We start from the raw sequence: 19666 nt of genomic DNA on the forward strand, positions 1-19666 counted from the left end.
CATCCGAGCAGCTGACCCGGCGTATAAGACGACCCCTGCTTTTTGGCCATTTTTTTTTAGGTGTAAAAGGTAGTCTTATACGCCAGCAAATACAGTATATAGTTTCATCCTATCATATGGCCATTTGTTTTTTAAAGGACAACCATCAACAAAAACACTGTATTCTAGCAACAATTTGGGAATTATATTTAGTTAGCATTTGGGTGTGTGTATTTATATTATATTTTTCTCTCCTTACAGGCCTCAATTTGGAATTCTTTCCACATTTTTATGCAGGCATAGCTATCCTGCAAGTGGAAGGGGTTTGAGAAAAACACTGCTAGGAGGTGCTTAAACAGTTGCAGATTGTGTCAGCACCGATGTTTTCTTCCAAATTTGGATCAAACACAAGTCCATCAATCTCAACTTGTCTCTGCCAATTCTGCCGGGCAGCATGCCGGAAAAATTAAATAAGACAGGCATTTGAAGAAAAGGATTTATATTTATATACTGAATACCAGCATTGTGAACATTAACCGCATTGTTAACAGTTACAATTTTTTTTTGGAGATGGTCATCTTTTAAGCAAAAAATAAAAATATGAGTAATAGCATGCAGCAACCTCATATTTACGAATGTAACACGCAAAATTCCATTTTCATGTATTTAAAGACACCAAATTACAGGCAAAAAAAATAAAAAATAGAAGGCATCTGTGCTGGATCCTTTATTACTTTGATGAAGGTGGCGGTCCTTGTTCAGGGCTTAAAGTTGTTGGTGGAGTGTGCAGATTGGTTTCCTTGTAGACAAACCACGCATTGCCTGCCCACAAAATCAAATTCAGAAATCCAAAAGCCTAAAAATGAAATATCAAAAAATTAAAGACCATACTGTTGGCCAACTACTGATAAACATGCTTATTTGCAGAGCAACTTGGAAGGGTCACTGCATTCTACTGCCCCTTTTTAAGAGCAAAGCCACTGTTCCACATTTTTCCTAGATTATTTAGTTGGATCACTAGGAGTCCAACCAGTTAAAATTACCATAAAGCAATAGTTTCCTACCCCATTTAATTACTATAATATAGATCTCCCTATCCATCTCCTGTTCCTCTAAAGCATGATAATAGCATAGTGCTTCTGCGGTGTAATTTGTCCCATTCTATGATGTAAAATACCTGGTTGTTCCTGTGTGTCACACACCCACTCCTGTGTGTGCGGACCACAGTAATCATGGCTACTGATCCAAGATACCGTGGTGTGTCCGTGTTGAAAACTATGCCAAATACAGTGCCTTGCGAAAGTATTCGGCCCCCTTGAACTTTGCGACCTTTTGCCACATTTCAGGCTTCAAACATAAAGATATAAAACTGTTATTTTTTTTGAACAAACAAGTGGGACACAATCATAAAGTGGAACGAAATGTATCGGATATTTCAAACTTTAACAAATAAAGAACTGAAAAATTGGGCGTGCAAAATTATTCAGCCCCCTTAAGTTAATACTTTGTAGCGCCACCTTTTGCTGCGATTACAGCTGCAAGTCGCTTGGGGTATGTCTATCAGTTTTGCACATCGAGAGACTGAAATTTTTGCCCATTCCTCCTTGCAAAACAGCTCGAGCTCAGTGAGGTTGGATGGAGAGCGTTTGTGAACAGCAGTTTTCAGTTATTTCCACAGATTCTCGATTGGATTCAGGTCTGGACTTTGACTTGGCCATTCTAACACCTGGATAGGTTTATTTGTGAATCATTCCTTCGAAGATTTTGCTTTATGTTTTGGATCATTGTCTTGTTGGAAGACAAATCTCCGTCCCAGTCTCAGGTCTTTTGCAGACTCCATCAGGTTTTCTTCCAGAATGGTCCTGTATTTGGCTCCATCCATCTTCCCATCAATTTTAACAATCTTCCCTGTCCCTGCTGAAGAAAAGCAGGCCCAAACCATGATGCTGCCACCACCATGTTTGACAGTGGGGATGGTGTGTTCAGGGCGATGAGCTGTGTTGCTTTTACGCCAAACATAACATTTTGCATTGTTGCCAAAAAGTTCGATTTTGGTTTCATCTGACCAGAGCACCTTTTTCCACATGTTTGGTGTGTCTCCCAGGTGGCTTGTGGCAAACTTTAAATGACACTTTTTATGGATATCTTTAAGAAATGGCTTTCTTCTTGCCACTCTTCCATAAAGGCCAGATTTGTGCAGTATACGACTGATTGTTGTCCTATGGACAGAGTCTCCCACCTCAGCTGTAGATCTCTGCAGTTCATCCAGAGTGATCATGGGCCTCTTGGCTGCTTCTCTGATCAGTCTTCTCCTTGTATGAGCTGAAAGTTTAAAAGGAACGGCCAGGTCTTTGTAGATTTGCAGTGGTCTGATACCCCTTCCATTTCAATATTATTGCTTGCACAGTGCTCATTGGGATGTTTAAAGCTTGGTAAATCTTTTTGTATCCAAATCCGGCTTTAAACTTCTCCACAACAGTATCTCGGACCTGCCTGGTGTGTTCCTTGTTCTTCATGATGCTCTCTGCACTTTAAACGGACCTCTGAGACTATCACAGTGCAGGTGCATTTATACAGAGACTTGATTACACACAGGTGGATTCTATTTATCATCATTAGTCATTTAGGTCAACATTGGATCATTCAGAGATCCTCACTGAACTTCTGGAGAGAGTTTGCTGCACTGAAAAGTTTTGCATGCCCAATGTTTCAGTTTTTTATTTGTTAAAAAAGTTTGAAATATCCAATAAATTTCGTTCCACTTCATGATTGTGTCCCACTTGTTGTTAATTCTTCAAAAAAAATTGTTTTATATCTTTATGTTTGAAGCCTGAAATGTGGCAAAAGGTCGCAAAGTTCAAGGGGGCCGAATACTTTCGCAAGGCACTGTACCTTCTCACACCACTGCTGTGCGGTCAAGTGATCCCTCTCTGCTGAATGATGTAGGAGGGGAATCTCAGACCCTCCTGCTGAACTCCTTAGATTGGGGGAAGAGAAGAGGGAGATCATGTGACCGCATGGCAGCGGTGTGTGCAAAAGGTATTTATCATATATTTTTTTAAAACAGGCTCTAAATATTGTGACAGTAAACAAATTATTGCTAAATGACACTGGGCAGCAGCAGTACAGGTCTAGCAGGAAAGGAGTAGGGTAATCTGATGTCACCATCCTCCTGCTACAGCTAGACCCACAAGCAGCAGTAACTGCAAACTGCCATAGCATGTATTCTGCAGGTGTCCACTGGCCTTCAATATGTAGGAATGGGTTTCAATAGTAAGCCGTTAAACACTGTGAACGTAAAGCAAAATGCAATATTGGACCCTGAGACGGGAGGGCAAGCCAGATGCGCCCAAGAGACACCCTCTGTCAAGTTCAAAATCTCGGCATACGATGCCCACCTGGTTCAAGCCATAAATTAGGAAGAAATGGTCCCAAGTTATCAGATCTCGTCATGAAGAAAATCCTGTCTAGCTTTGTATTGAACCTGGATGCTAGACGATCCAAACCTGGTTTGTCCCCACGTTGCAAAATTGCACTGAATATTTGGGGATGAAGAGAGACAATTCCCAGGAGCAATTGCTGGCGACTGGCAAAAGTCTGCCTGCCAGCTCTCCACACCTGGGATATGTACTGTTGACAAGGGGCGGGCAAATCATGACGTTTTGCCCAAACCAAAATCTGATTCTCCCCCTGACTTCTGGTACTGCCCCGATAGTTGATGTCATAGCACTGTATGACTAGAATCCCCGGCAGTGCACTCCTCCAGTAAACCAGCAAAAGAACTGCCCGAAGCTCCATAACTTTGATGGGCAAAACCCTTTCCTGTGGAGACCATGTCCCCCACACGGAAAGGGACCCCAGAACTGCTCCTCATCCTGTCGGATTGGCATCAGACTGAGGAACCATCCACCAGTTTAAAGCTTGAAGTGTATTGGGGCCTACAGACATATGGCAATCCAATGACTGAACCCTCCTGTAACACCATATTTCTCTGCAAGGGTCCGAAACTGCCTTGAACATGGCAACCATCATACCTAGCAGCTTCATGCAAAGACAAATCCAAGGAGACTTGCGACTTCTCAGTACCACCACCTAATTTCTCAAATAAAGACTTTTTTCAGAAGTCAAATACACCTTCGGTCAGACAGTGTCACGAATTAGGCCCAGATACTCAGGCTCTTTGTTGGTTCCAACACCAATTTCTCCACACTAAGAACCCAGCCAAGACTTTCCTGCATATGAATTGTGAGGGACACAATTTGCCACAACTGATGCACTGACTATTCTCTTAGCAACAGGTTGCCTAGACACCCAGGATGAATGCTCGTTAAACCCTTAACAAGCCAGCAACATTTTTGTGAAAGCCCAAGGAGCTGTGGCCAGCCCAAAAGGCAGAGCCACAAACTGAAAGCGCCAGTCCTCCGCCACAAACCACAAGAATTATTGATGTGCAGGAAAAAAAAATTTAATTAGAACATGGAGATGTATCGAATGACGCAAGAAAGTCTTCCTGCTGAGTGGTGCCACCACTGAATGAACCAACTCCATACGAAAATATGAGAAACCCAAGAAACTTGTTTAGACCTTTCAGGTCCAAGATTGAACATACATACCTGTTTTGGTCTTTATTTACTCCAATCTGTTCACAGTTCCAAAGAAGGGAATCACCCGATTAATCGGGACAGCCAAGGGGGAGGGAGGGTTAGGCCTCCCGGATATCGGTATTTACTATCGAGCTATGGCCCTGATCATAATTTGGTGCCATGATTCAAATAGTAAAAAATGGGTATCACTGGAGAAAACATTGTCAGGTAGGAATTTGGCAGGAGCGCCATGGATTCCAGCCACCTATAGGGGATTATCGGAGTACGTATTCCCCCTGACTAAAACAACACTGATAATATGGGATAGAATGAGCAAGACAGGAAGGTTTGCACCCCCGATATCACCCATTACGCCCCTATAAGGGTTCCCTTGGTTCCCCCGGGAGAGGAGAGGGGTAGTTTAGGGTGTTGGGGTAGGGAGGGGAAACTGTGCTGGAGTGACCCCACAAGGGAAACTCCTGCCATTGGGAGACCTGATAAAGAATCTGAGGGAAATATCAATGGCAGAGTGGAAATATACGGTCAATTGAAGGATTTAACAAATGGAAACATCAGATCAGACCTGCAAACCCCCTGACCATTTTTGAAGAGGGGTGTGTCAACTTATGAGAACCGGGTCACATGTTATTCCAAATGTACAAGTTGGAATTGAGTGCCCAAGGTCACACAACCCCTTACTATATACGGGAATGGGAAAAGGAGCTGGGCCATAATTTTACGACACAACAATTGGACAGATTGATGGAGGCAACACACCATTCCTCAATAAGCTCTTATGTACAAGAGATGTCCTATAAATTTCTCACTGGATGGTACCTCACACCTACTCGACTGGCACAGATGTAGCCATCTAGAGATGCCAAATGTTGGAGGGGGTGTAATCAGAGGGGCCAATTTCTCCACTTATGGTGGTATTGTCCCAAGATTAAAAAATATTGGGAAGAGATAACACCCTGGATAAAAAAAAAAGTTAACACTTAGATCTATAGAACCCTCCTCGCTACATTTCCTCTTTCATGGGATGCCAGCCTCGATTACATTTTATAAAAGAAGCGTTACTCCACATTTGCTAAATGCAGCTAAGGCATTAATACCTAGATACTGGAAGCAATCCATATGCCCCACGATAGGGGAATGGAAAAGGGAGATGGAGAAGATTATGGAAGCAAAGAGATGGGTACATACAGTGAGAGACCAACAGGACAAATTCAAAGATACATGGGCAGGGTGGATATATTAGGCTCCCGAAGTGGGCATGGATTGATCTAGGAGCCGGTGGAGTTTGAGTGGGTAAATGTAGCCTCCCCCAATCCCGGGGAAGTGCCCTGGAGGGAGGAATGGAGCCATGGAATGAAAAGGGGTAGAAAGATAATCCCCCTTTTTACTTTTATGAATTTCACAGAGAATATTCACATTTGTAGAATAAAATAATAAGTATTAAATAAAAGAGTAAAACAAAATAACACATAAGAGGTAGGAAGGGAAGGATTTGGGGGGGGGGGGGGGGGAGGCTGGGAAAGAAACCCAACAGGGAGTTTAATAACACGGTTAGAGGAAAACACATAAAGGAACAATTTAACTCCTTTTGAAACCTAAAAGCACAAAAAAAGGGGTGTAGAGTGAGCCCCTTTTTTTTGAGGGAGGGGGAAGAAAGTAGAGGAGGTCCATGACCAAAAAAATAGGATTTTTGTACTCACCGTAAAATCTATTTCTCCGAATTCATAGACGGACACAGCATCCTTTGACAGTAGGGTTATATCCGCTTCCCTTTAGGAGAGTTTAGGCAGAAAAAAAAGCACTACAACACATTCCTCGGTGCAGCTCCTCCTAGGGGGCGTGGCCACCCGGGTATAACCCACCACCTGCTCTAGCAGCCTCAGTTCGTAACAAGCAGTACAAACAAAGGAGGGGTGGGTGCTGTGTCCGTCTATGAACTCAGAGAAATGGATTTTACGGTGAGTACAAAAATCCTATTTTCTCTTCCGTTCATAGACGGACACAGCATCCTTTGACAGTAGGGACGTCCCCAAGCAGTGTCAAAAAATTTGAGGGGTGGGAAAATAACACAGAAAACCAGGTTACACCCCAAACAAAACCGGAGTTGCTCAACGGAGAAACTCCAACCATAAACTGCCGCCAGTAACACTTTGAAAAAGTGTGGATCGACGACCAGGTCGCTGCCTTACACCCCTGTAACACAGAGGCATGATGCCGGAAAGCCCAAGAGGCCCCGATCGCCCTGGTCGAATGCGCCATAACCCGAAAGGGAGGCGCACGCCCCTTCAGGGCATAGGCCTGAAGCACAATCAGTCGGATCCACCTAGAAATGGTGGCCGACGAGACTGCCAGGCCCTCTTGTAGGACCAGCCACCGACGCGAACAGTGAGTCTGACTTCCGGAACGGAATCGTAGCAGATAAGTACACTCGTAGGGCCCGAACCACATCCAGAGGATGTAAAGTGGCCTCCTGGCATTTCGGCCGAGGACATAAGGATGGAAGAACAATGTCCACATTAATGTGAAAAGCCAAAACGACCATGGGGAGAAAAGACTGCTGCGGTCGCAGCACCACCTCATCCTTATGGATGACCAAGTAGGGAGCCTTGCAAAACAAGGCCGCCAGTTCAGACAGACACTCGTCTGATCGAGGTAATTGCTACCAGAAATAAATCACCTTTTGTGACAGTCAACAAAAAACCTCCCGAATGTCCTCAAGGGAGCATCCTGAAGCACCGAAAGGACTAAATTCAAGTCCCATGGGGGTAGTGGAGGGCGCACCGGAAGGGCCACATGCCAGACCCCCTGACCAAACATACGCACCAAGGAGTGCGATGCCAAGGGTCGCTGAATGTAAACAGCCAGAGCAGAATTCAGACTCCTAACCGTACTCAAGGCGAGAGCCTGATCCACTCCCTGCTGTAAAAACAGCTGAATCCTGTACACCGTGTATGTACGAGGGTGCCATTTCATCACCATCTATAGCTGGCTATCGCAGTAAGTAGCATTGGAAGGCTAAAACAGATAACAACAAAAACCTGGGGAATGCCCAGGGAAAAACCAAGCCTACTTACCGACCAGCTAGCAGACAACCAATTAACCTGTCTAACACTATGCGTTAAAAACAGGGGTCTAGTCCGCACGCATTTGCAAACGCATAGTGTTAGACAGGTTAATTGGTTGTCTGCTAGCTGGTCGGTAAGTAGGCTTGGTTTTTCCCTGGGCATTCCCCAGGTTTTTGTTGTTATCTGTTTTAGCCTTCCAATGCTACTTACTGCGATAGCCAGCTATAGATGGGGGCGGTGGACATGTTTGTGTTTCACCTATGGTGCTTGTAGTGTCCAGCAGTGCACCAACACCTTTGCAGCCACTGTGCTATATGCTGGGTGTTTGGTGTGCTCTTGTACCTTTAAGAAGGGGTGGCTCCCCTTCAGTCCACCTGCCCCTATCTATCCATTAAAATGCATGTGCCTCCACTGTGGGGACACTCATTGTTTAGTGTTAGGACCACAGATATTACAGGGTGCCTTGGCGCGGCTCTGTGGCTCACGCATGCGTTTGCAAATGCGTACGGACTAGACCCCTGTTTTTAACGCATAGTGTTAGACAGGTTAATTGGTTGTCTGCTAGCTGGTCGGTAAGTAGGCTTGGTTTTTCCCTGGGCATTCCCCAGGTTTTTGTTGTTAGTTGTTGTTTGCCATTTCATCACCTCACACACAGAGATGTAGGCCTTCCACGTATGAAGGTAAATCCCACGTGAGGTAGACTTCCGTGCAGGCAGCACGGTAGAGACCACCGAGACCAATAGGCCTCGATCCTTCAGCCCCTGGCTCTCAGCCACGCCGCTAAAGCCAGTGGCTGTAAAACAGGGTGGAAGATCGGACCCTGTAACAGAAGATCATCTCCCAGGAGAAGACGCCAGGAGGCGTCTGCCACCAAACGCACCAGGTCTGCGTACCAGGAGCGACGCGGCCAATCAGGATTGATAGAATCTCTTCGGCTTCCACTCTGGCAAGGAAGAAGCTTCCGAGGAAGGAAGGTGTAAAATAGGCGATAGTGACCAAGGAGGCGCCTGACGCGTCCGCCCACGGGTCGCTTGACCTGGCCACGATCGTGGCACCTTCCGGTTGAGGCGGGACGCTAGAAGGTCCACGTCTGGAGTGCCACACTTTTGGCACAGACCCCGAAACCCCTGCGGGTGGAGAGACCACTCTCCTTGGTCTAGTGCAGCTCGACTTAGGAAGTCGACTTGCCAATTCCGTACTCGCGGAATGTACATGGCCGATAGAGCCGGAACGGCCCTTTCGGCCCACCGAAGGATGTGCGCGACCTCCGTCGTTGCAGCAGAACTCCGTGTGCCTCCCTGATGATTGACGTACGCCACGGCCGTGGCGTTGTCGGACTGGATCCTGACCGGTCGGCCCTGTAGATCCAGGGACCACCTGGCAAGGCACAGCTTGATTGCTCGGAGCTCCAGAATATTGATCGGTAGGCGGGACTCCACCTGAGTCTATCATCCCTGGGCTGACTAGGTGCCCCAAACGCCCCTCCCCAACTGGAGAGGCTGGCATCCGTCGTGACCACTCTCCAGTGGCACGACAGAAAACAACTTCCCGGCCCGAAGCACCGGAGACGCCAGCCACCACACCAGGGGAGACATGACCAGTTGACTCCATTGAATCTGGTAATCCAGAGATGACGGAAGCTTGTCCCAACGCGACAGCAGTTGCCTCTGTAGTACCCTGGTGTGGAATTGGGCATACGGAACCGCCTCGAAAGAGGCCACCAACAGACCCAGAACCCTCCTGCAGAATCGCAGAGATGACCACTTCTGGGTCGGCAACTTCTGCACAGCAGATTGCAGAGTCTGACGTTTTTTCGTTAGGAGAAAAAAACTCCCGCCCCGGCGGAATCCAGGACTAGTCCCAGGTGTTCCAGTCCCTCAGACAGAATCAACACTGACTTCTGGACAATACAGAAGCCAGCCGAACTCTTGGGAGAGTCTGACACGTGATAGACACGTCCTCCACCCATCCTGAGTTCGAAGAAGCTCGTAGGAGAATGTCGTCCAGACATCACATGATAACAAACCCCCGCTGTCACAGCCGGGCCAGTATCGGGACGAGCACCTTGGAGAAAACACATGGGACCGACACCAAGCCGAACAGGAAGGACACCAATTGAAAATGGTCCTCCCCGACCGCAAAGTACAGAAATCACTGGTGCTTTGAGCATATGGGAACATGCAGGTACGCGTTCATGACACCCAAGGACGCCAGAAAATCCCCCTGATGGAGTGCCGCCATTACCGAGCGAATCGACACCATCCTGAAATTTTGCACTTTGACAAAACAAACGAGGGCCTCGAGGTCCAGGATGGGACGGACCCTGTCCTTCTTGGGGACTACAAACAGATTGGAGTAAAACCCCTGAGACCGTTCCATCGAGGGAACTGGCACAATCACTCCCCTGACCAGAAGATCCTGGACAGCCCCTGACAGAGCCAACCGGCGAACCGGAGGAAGCCAGAGGGAAAAAACCCGTTTGGTAGACGAGAGAAACTATCTTGTACCCAGAGGAAACCACTTTGCAACCCCAACGGTCGGAGAGGAGAGACCTCCACCTAGCCGCGAATTTGCGAAGCCAGTCCCCCACCCGAGACACGGGCTGGGGCAGACCTTCAGGCGAAAGCAGGTATGTCCGCAGACTTGTTGGGCCTGCGGTACCAGTTGCCCAGCTGCCCCACAGCGGGGGTCTTAGCACCTTGTAAACCTTCCCCCACTGCACAGGGTTGGCGAAAAAAATGCTTGGGGGTAGTAAAGTAGGGTCCTTGCACATGGCGAGGTCCCTAGCCCTTTCCAGACTGTGGAAACAGCATGCTCTTACCACCCGTGGCATCCTCAATGATGCCATTCAGGGAAGTCCCAAAAGGACCGTTCACCCTTAAAAGGCCACCCACCAAGGCCTTCTTTGAGGACTAGTCGGCAGACCAGCACATCAGCCACACAAGGCGGCACAGTACCACCGTATAGGCGGAAGCCCTGGAAAGCAAGAGCGTAACCAGGACCGACTCACAGACACATTCTAAGACCCCAAACTAATTGTTCAGCAGGTCCTTGCAGGTCTCGGAAGCATCCTGCAGCAAAAAAAGATGCCCGTACAGTCAGAGTCCGTGACACCAGAGCTCCGGCCAAAAACCGGTCTCACAGCCGAACCCCCTACCGATAAGATGGAGCGGGCCACAGCCTCCATTCTCCCATCCGCGGGGTCCTCAAAAGGCAGGAGCCCCATTCACATGGTGGCTAGCTCACCTGGACACGGGACGGTCCACGGACGGAGGAGAGACCCACTTTACTAAAAAGGTCCTCCACAAAGGGATAACGGGTCGCAAGCAAAAACTCTCTGCGGCGTATCCCATTCCTTACTGTCCCCAAAAAAAAGGACCACAAGGAAAGCATTGTCAGTGCGTGGCGGTTTGCGGGACCCAAAAAGGACTGGCACAGCAGATGCCCCCGCTCCATCCTCAAGTACTGAGTATCACGCCTGCAGAAAAAATTGCTCCAACATTTACAAACATCACCGTTGCGCGTGGGTTAAGCCCGCATCAGCCGACAATACAGTGTCAGAGATATCCCCATAAGCAGGCCAGGGAGGGGGGCGCTAATATACCCCCCATCCGGCCAATAGTCGCTTCAAACTGGCGAGAAAAATATTTCACCGACATTGCATAGCAGACGCCTTCTGAAGACGTGAGCCAATCACGAAACGCGTCAGGGCGTGGCTACACGACGTGCTTCTTCCACTACACACAGCGTTCACACTGAACTGGGAGCCTGTTAGCTGGAGCTGAGCTGACTGTGCACCTAGAGCGGACGAGAGCTGCAGTTCACTACGTTTGATGTGCTGTATTTTATCTTCAACATTTGTAAGCATATATATATTTTTATGGGGCATGGTTCTCAATAAAAAACAGTATTACACTATATGTCTTTTCACTTGCCTTAAATGAAACACTCCCTCATTTATGACCTATACCAAACCTACTGAGATACGGTGACAACAGGAGGAAGGAGATATTTTTGGAAGATTGAGGAGACTTTTAAGGCAATCCATTGAAAGGAATCCCAGTATGAGCAAGGAGTTCTTAATGCTGAACACACCATAGGCATCTGGTGAGTAGAACTCCTAAGGGAGACCCGGTATGAAGATTATTTTACAATTGGAAGTTTCAAGGATTTTATGAAATACATCGGTTTAAGAGACTTTATACAGTTTTTTCTGTGAATGGACTTTATGCATTTTTATTCCTTTTGGTTCACATGATTTTATATTTTAAACCTATTTCATTTTGTGGTCATACACATTGCATTCATCCTCACTCAGTGAGACTAATTTAGCAGAAGGTTAATTACAGGTTTAATTAGTCACCTTAGCGCTGTTAGTGCTTCTATTCAGAGACACATTGCTTGACATTGCATAGCAGATGTGGCAGGGGCAGCAAGGGTTAACACAGGCTTACAGGGGAGAAGTACCTGTCCAGGCCTCCCAATGCCCCCCTCGCTGTGTCCCCTAACAGCAAAGCAGAGTCACCCACGGTCACCTCCCGGCCTTACAGAGTATGGGGGCCCCCAGAGAAACTCACTACCTCACCCATGTGCCGCGCGGTCTGAGAGAAGCCTAAGTGTGCAGAGAAGTCGGCTGTGCTGCGTCTGGTAGATTCGTGTCATTTCTGCATTGCTAAATCGGCCAAACGATTTCTAAGATGGCCACCGAATGTGTAAAAAACAGCCCTGGACCACAAGAAAATGGCCACCGAGCTATGTAAAGTGGGACTCCGACAAAATGGCGGCCGTTGCGCATTTAAAAAGGCAATGAAACAGCAAAAAATAGGATTTTTGTACTCGCCGTAAAAATAGGATTTTTGTACCATTTCTCTGAGTTCATAGACGGACACAGCCTTCATTGACCTTAGGGTTATGCTTCTTCCTACCAGGAGATCTAGGCAGAATTCTACAGCACTTAAGGTGTTAAAAACCTTTCCTTCGTGCCACTCCTCCCAGGGGGCGTGGCTCCCCCAGGCATAACCCACACCCTGCTCTAGCAGCCTCAGTTCGTAACAAGCAGTACAAACAAAGGAGGGGTGGGTGCTGTGTCAGTCTATGAACTCAGAGAAATGGATTTTACGGTGAGTACAAAAATCCTATTTTTTCTTTCGTTCATAGACGGACACAGCCTTCATTGACCTTAGGGACGTCCTTAAGCAGTGTCAAAAAATTTGAGGGGTGGGAAAGTAACACAGCAAACCAGGTTACACCCCAAACAAAAACCGGATTTGCTCAACGGAAAAACTCCAACCATAAACTGCCGCCCGTAACACCTGCGGCTGAGGAAGGCATCAAAAGATGCACCCACATCCACCTTGTAAGACTTTGAAACAGCGTGGATTGACGACCAGGATGCATCCTAACACCGCTGTAACACAGAGGCAAGCAGAGGCATGCCGGAAAACCCAAGAGGCCCCGATCGCCCTGGTCGAATGCGCCATAACCCGAAAGGGGGGCGCACGCCCCTTCAGGGCATAGGCCTGAAGCACAATCCGTCGGAACCACCTAGGAACGGTGGCCGACGAGACTGCCAGGCCCTCTTGTAGGGCCAGCCACCGACACGAACAGTGAGCCCGACTTCCGGAACGGAACTGTAACATAAGTACACTTGTAGGGCCCGAACCACATCCAGAGGATGCAAAGTGGCCGCCTCCTGGCATTTCGGCCAAAGACATAAGGATGGAAGAACAATGTCCACATCAAAGTGAAAAGCCGAAACGACCTTAGGGAGAAAAAACGGCTGCGGCCGCAGCACCACCTCATCCTTACGGATGACCAAGCAGGGAGCCTTGCAAGACAAGGCCGCCAGATCAGACAGACACACGTCTGATCGAGGTAATTGCTACCAGAAATAAAATCACCTTTTGTGACAATAAACCAAAAAACCTCCCGAATGTCCTCAAAGGGAGCATCCCGAAGCACCGAAAGGACTAAATTCAAGTCCCATGGGGGTAATGGAGGGCGCACCGGAGGGGCCACCTGCCAGACCCCCTGACCCAACGTACGCACCCAGGAGTGCAACGCCAAGGGTCGCTGCAAGTAAAAACAGCCAGAGCAGAAATCTGGCTCCTCACAGTACGTAAGGCGGGAGCCTGAACCACACCCTGCTGCAAAGACAGCAGAACCCTGTACACCACGCATGTACGAGAGTGCCAGTTCATCTCCCCACACACAGACGTAGGCCTTCCATGTATGAGGAAAAAACCTACGTGAGGTAGACTTCCGTGCACGCAGCACGGCAGAGACCACCGAGCCCATAGGCCTCGGTCCCTAAGCCCCTGGCTCTCAACAGCCACGCCGCTAAGGCCGGTGGCTGTGAAACAGGGTGGAAGATCGGACCCTGTAACAAGATCAATTCCCAGGGGAAGACGCTAGGGGGCGTCTACCACCAGACGCATCAGGTCCGCGTACCAGAATCCCTACAGCTTCCACTCTGCGCAGCAGGCGGGGAAGAAGCTTCCGAGGAGGGAAGGTGTAAAGTAGGCGACAGTGACCCCAAGGAGTCACCAACGCACCTAACGCGTCCGCCCACGGGTCCTTAAACCTGGCCACGAACCGTGGCACCTACCGATAGAGACGGGACGCTAGAAGGTCCACGTCCGGAGTGCCCCACTTTCGGCACAGACCCCGAAAACACCTGCGGGTGGAGAGACCACTCTCCTTGGCCCAGTGCAGTGCGACTTAGGTAGTCGGCTAGCCAATTCCGTATTCCCGGAATGTAACCGGCCGATAGAGCCGGAATGGACCCTTCGGCCCACCGAAAGGATGTGCGCGACCCCCGTCGCTGCAACAGAAACCCGTGTGCCTCCCTGATGATCAACCTATGCCACGGCCGTGGCGTCATCGGACAGGATCCTGACCTGTCAGCCCTGTGGATCCAGGGACCACCTGGCAAGGCAACGCTTGATTGCTCGGAGCTCCAGAACGTTGATCAGTAGGCAGGATTCCACCTGAGTCCAGTGCCCCTGGGCTAACTGGGTGCCCCAAGCGCCCCTCCCCAACCGGAGAAGCTGGCATCCGTCGTGACCACTGTCCAGTGGCCTGCAGAAAAAAACGACTTTCCGGCCCGAAGCACCGGAAACGCCAGCCACCACACCAGGGGAGACATGATCAGAGGACTCAATTGAATCTGGCAATCCAGAGATGACGGAAGCTAGTCCCATCGTGACAGCAATTCCCTCCTTAGTACCCTGGCGTGGAATTGGACATACGGAACCGCCTCGAACGAGGCCACCAATGGACCCAGAACCTTCCTGCAGAAATGACCGCTTCTGGGTCGGCAACTGCTGCACAGCAGATAGCAGAGTCTGAAGTTTGTCCGTTAGGAGAAAAACACTCCCGCCCCGGCGGAATCCAGGACTAGCCCAGGTAACACGTGATAGACACGGCTCCACCAATGCAGAGCTCGAAGAAGCTCGAAGGAGAATGTCGTCCAGACATCCCATGATAACAAACCCCCGCTGACACAGCCGGGCCAGTATCGGGACGAGCACCTTGGCGAAAACCCGCCGAATGGGAAGGACACCAATTGAAAAAGGTCCCCCCCGACCGCAAAGCACAAACTCTGAGCTTTGAGGATACGCGAACATGTAGGTACACGTTCATGACATCCAAGGATGCCAGAAAAAAATCCCCCTGATGGAGTGCCGCTATTACCAAGCGAATCGACACCACCTGAAAGTTTGCACCTTGACAAAACAAACAAGGGACTTGAGGCCCAGGATTGACCGGGCCCCATCCTCCATGGGGACACAAACAGAATGAAGTAAAACCCCTGAGACCGTTCCAATGAGGGAACTGGTACAATCACTCCCCTGACGAGAAGATCCTGGACAGCCCCTGACAGAGCCAACCGGCGAACCGGAGGAGGCCGGAGGGAAAAAACCTGTATGGCAGACAAGAGAGAAACTCAATCTTGTACCCCAACGGTCGGAGAGGAGAGACCTCCACCGAGCCATTAACGTGCGAAGCCAGTCTCCCACCCGAGAGACGGGCAGGAGCAGACCTACAGGCGGAAGCAGGTACGTCCGCAGACTTGTTAGGCATGCGGCATCAGGTGCGCTGCTACCCCGCGGCGGGGATTTAAGCACCATGTAGACCTACCCCCCACTGCACAGGGCGGGCGAAAAAACGCTCGGAGGTAGTCAAGGAGGGTCCTTGCACAGGGCGAGGTCCCTAGCCCTTCCCTGACTGTGGGCATGCGCTTACCACCCGTGGCATCCACAATGATGCCATCCAGGGAAGTCCCAAAAGGACCGTTCACCCTTAAAGGCCATCACCAAGGCCTCCTTAGAGGACTAGTCCGCAGACCAGCTCTTCAGCCACACAAGGCGGCGCAGAACCCTGCATAGACGGAAGCCCCGGAACGTATCCATGGCCGCCTCGCAGAGAAACTTCTGACCCTGAACTAATCGTTCAGCCAGGTCCCTAGAGGACTCAGAAGCGTCCCCTTCTTCCAGCTCCTGCAGCAGGAGCTTCGTCCTGTCAGTCGGGGCCCAGCCATAGCCGGCCTCACCGCCAAACCCACCACCGTGAATAGGGAGCGGGCCACGGCCTGCACTCTCCTATCAGCGGATCCTGAAACGCAGGAGCCCCTTCCAAAGGCAATGTGGCGGCCCTGCTCAGTCTGGACATAGGGGGTCCACTGGCGGAGGAGAGACACTTTTTTTTTTAAGTCCCCCTCAAGGGGGTAACGGGTTGCAAAGTTTGACAAACTTTATGCGGTGCATCCCATTCCTTGCATAACATATTGTCCAAATAAGGAACACAAGGAAACACTTCAGCGGTGCGTGGCGGTCTGCGGAATCCCAAAAGGTACTGACACGGTGGTGTTTCCGCTAAAACCTCAATTTTTAGAGTCCCACGCACCGCAGAAACAAGAGCTCCAACAAAATCTCGCCAGCAACTGACACTGCAGCATAGACATCCTCACTATCCATGTGGGTCAAGCCCGCAGCCTCTGACATACCAGAACCAGATTCCATGTCAGAGACATCCCCAGAAGCAGGCTCAGGGAGGGGGCGCTTTTTAACCCCCCATCCGGGCACTAGCTGCTTCAAACCTGGCAAGAAACCCAGGACAGCCAACATAACAGATGTGGCAGGGGAAGGGGCGCTAAGGGTTAACTCAGGCCTAGTGGAGAGGGAGACCTGGCTCAGGTTCCATAGCGCCAGTGCTGAGTCACCCACCCTGCAAGGCAGGACAAAAAATCCCCACTGGTCACCTCCTTGCAGCTAATGCAGAGCATGGGGGCCCCTGGTACTCACCACCCCACCCAGCTGCAGAGAGCTGAAAACCTGAGGTGTGCTCTGATGTGCTGGCTGTGATGTGTCTGTCACCTCAGGGAAGAATCATCACAAGAGACCAGAGGCTGTGCTGTGTCTGTCACCTCAGGGAAGGATTACAGCGTTTCACAGCACTAAAAACTGTCACAAGAGACCAAGAGATTTCCAAGATGGCCGCCATCTGAGGTAAAAATCACCTCATACAACACAGCAGCACCCCCCAGAGTAACAACACAGTCCCCCAACAACACACGGGCCCCGGTGGTAATAAAGAAAACCCAGGAGGCCCCCCTTCACAGCCACCACCCAGTCAGGGGAAGGAGGGAGAGGAAGGGGAGAGAGGAAAGCAGGGCGGACCCTCAGTCGACCTCCCCAGGGAAACATTCCAGCCAGGCCACTTACCTGAGTAAGGGGCCACTACTTACCCGTCCTGCGACTACCCGGCTGGAGGTATCCCAGACAGAACCAACGTCCGTAAACGGCATGGCTGTCGGCCAGACACACTATGACACAGCCATAGAGACCGGTCATATGTGAGCCCTAGAACCGAAGTTCCCCGGCCACCCTGTCGTGGACGTCCCAAAGCTGAGCTAAGGGCCGGCACACGCTCGATGGCTGAACATGGGGGGACCTACAAGGGTCGAGGACCCAGCCTGTCACCCAGTCGGCTGTTGATAGAAGAATCGCAGGATTAAAAAATGCAGGAACAAAAAAATAAAAAAGTGAGAAAAAAAATAAAATAAATGAATAAATAAATAGCCAGAAAAAAAAATCCAGAGTACAGGAACTCCAGAGAGGGCCTGACTCTCCTGTCGTTAGGCAGAAAAAGACTGAGGCTCCTAGAGCAGGGTGTGGGTTATGCCTGGAGGAGCGGAACGAAGGAAAGGTTTTAACACTTTAAGTGCTGTTAAATTCTGCCTAAACTCTCCTGGTAGGAAGAAGCATAACCCTAATGTCAAAGAAGGCTGTGTCCGTCTATGAACGGAAGACAAAAACAGTACAGCACAAAGTCACCATAGCACACAAAAAGGCCCTGTAGTGAACACACACACAGCCCCTGCAGTGAACACTCAGCCCCCGATATGCACACAAACCCAGGTGTATCAGAAACCCCAGAAAAAAAAACCTCACAGCCGCTACCCAAATGGGAAAGGAGGGAGAGGAAATAAGGGAGAGGAAATAAGGGAGAGAGGAAAGCAGGGCAAGCCCTCAGTCGACCTCCCAGGGGAAAATTCCAGCCAGACCACTTACCTGAGCAAGGGGCCACTACTTACCTGTCCTGCGACCACCGGCTGGAGGTATCCCAGACAGAACCAACGTCCGCTAAACGGCATGGCTGTCGGCCAGACACACTGTGACAAAGCCATAAAAGACCGGTCACTTGCGTGCCCTAGAACCGAAGTTCCCCCGGCCTCCCCTGGAGCAACGGAGCCTGTCGTGGACGTCCCAAAGCTGAGCTAAGGGCCGGCACACGCTCGATGGCCGAACATGGGGGGACTACAAGAGTCAAGACTCAGCCTGTCACCCAGTCGGCTGTTGATAGAAGAATCACAGGATTCAAAAATGCAGGAACAAAATAATAAAAAGCGAGAAAAATCGCAAGAAAAAAATCTCCAGAGTACAGGACTCTAGAAGTGCCCGACCTCTCCTGTTAGGCAGGAAAAAACTGAGGCTGCTAGAGCAGGTGGTGGGTTATACCCGGGGGGCCACGCCGCCTGGGAGGAGCTGCACTGAGAAATGTGTTAACACCTAAAAGTGCTTTTTTTCCTGCCTAAACTCTCCTAAAGGGAAGCGGATATAACCCTACTGTCAAAAGGATGATGTGTCCGTCTATGAACGGAAGAGAAAAAAATAAATAAAAGAAGAGTATGGATTCAGAGAAACCCGAAGGGAAAGAGGAAGGAGGGCTACAAGGTTAAAAAAAAAAAAAAAAAAAAAAAAACACGGGACGGCCAAATATTGCGGACCGATATTAGCATTTAAAAAAAAAAAAATAACATAAAAAAAAAAATTGACCGATATTGGTTTCCGTGGCCCGTGACTGTTTTTGGGGCCCAGAAGCCTGCAGACCCAAAACAAGATATCCAAGGAACTGAGAATGCCAATCAGCAGTGTTCAAACTTTAATTAAGAAATGGAAAATGAGGGGTTTTGTTGGAACCAAACCATAGTCAGGTAGACCAACTAAAATTTCAGCCACAACTGCCAGGAAAATTGTTCGGAATGCAAAGAAAAATCCACAAATAACTTCAGGTGAAATACAGGACTCTCTGAAAACATATGGTGTGGCCGTTTCAAGATGCACAATAAGGAGGCACTTGAAGAAAGATGGGCTGCATTGTCAAATCGCCAGAAGAAAGCCATTACTACTCAAATATCACAAAGCTTACAATATGCCAAACAGCACAGAGATAAGACTCAAACCTTTTAGCACAACAAAGACATTTGGAGTGACAAGACCAAAATTTAGCTTTTGTGGTCAAAACCACACACTCTACATTTGGAGAGGAGTCAACAAGGCCTATGATGAAAGGTACGGAGGTGGATCACTGATGTTTTGGGGATGTGCGAGCGACAAAAAGGCACAGGAAATTTGGTCAAAATTGTTGGCAAGATGAATGGAGTATGTTATCAAAAAATACTGGAGAAACATTTGCATTCATCAGCAAGAAAGTCGACCTGTCATTGATGTTAAAAAA

At 49.3% G+C, this 19666-nt stretch overlaps 1 protein-coding gene across 1 annotated transcript in view; it reads right to left on the bottom strand.

The window, feature by feature from the left end:
• Positions 1–223: 223 nt before the first annotated feature.
• SYPL1 (synaptophysin like 1) overlaps positions 224–19666 on the bottom strand; it is a 69236-nt gene continuing 49793 nt past the window's right edge. The window contains exon 5 of the mRNA XM_040343525.1: positions 224–835. Coding sequence (XP_040199459.1) covers positions 710–835 — 126 coding nt within the window. The 3' untranslated portion in view covers positions 224–709. The remainder of the gene's footprint in view (positions 836–19666) is intronic.

This window comes from Rana temporaria, chromosome 3 (genome assembly GCF_905171775.1).
Source record: "Rana temporaria chromosome 3, aRanTem1.1, whole genome shotgun sequence".
NCBI lineage: Eukaryota > Metazoa > Chordata > Amphibia > Anura > Ranidae > Rana > Rana temporaria.